At 73.2% G+C, this 339-nt stretch overlaps 1 protein-coding gene across 1 annotated transcript in view; it reads left to right on the plus strand.

Annotated features, from left to right (window-relative positions):
* Window positions 1-203: 203 nt before the first annotated feature.
* Window positions 204-339, plus strand: part of LOC113489031 (NADH-cytochrome b5 reductase 3) — an 18,443-nt gene continuing 18,307 nt past the window's right edge. Inside the window, exon 1 of the mRNA XM_026864519.1 lies at window positions 204-311. Within this exon, the coding sequence (XP_026720320.1) occupies window positions 204-311 (108 nt within the window). The remainder of the gene's footprint in view (window positions 312-339) is intronic.

A 339-nucleotide genomic window follows, 5' to 3' on the forward strand; every position in this document is an offset into this window, starting at 1 on the left:
TGAAACCATGAATTGTGATGTGGAGGCACGCCTGTCACCTCGAAGAGGCAGCAGGGCCTCACGGCTGGGCAGGGACGGCGGTGTCGCCGCCCCGCTCCCCGCCGTGGCTCAGGCGGTTACTCAGAGCCGGAGCGGGGAACGCTGCCGCGCGGGGCGGGCGGGCCGGGGCCGGGCACCGAGATGACGCCGCTGCCTCTTCCGCGATGGGGGGGAGCGACTCGGAAGGAAAACGCCTGAGTGACGCCGGCGCAGGCACGGCTCCGGGTCGCGTTTCCTGCGCCTCCCGCCGCGATTCGCGCCGGCACCGGGAGGTACGGCCCGAACTGCGCCGCCTCAGGC

The sequence above is a fragment of the Athene cunicularia genome (genome assembly GCF_003259725.1).
Source record: "Athene cunicularia isolate RWA chromosome 1 unlocalized genomic scaffold, athCun1 chr1_part2, whole genome shotgun sequence".
Classification (NCBI taxonomy): domain Eukaryota; kingdom Metazoa; phylum Chordata; class Aves; order Strigiformes; family Strigidae; genus Athene; species Athene cunicularia.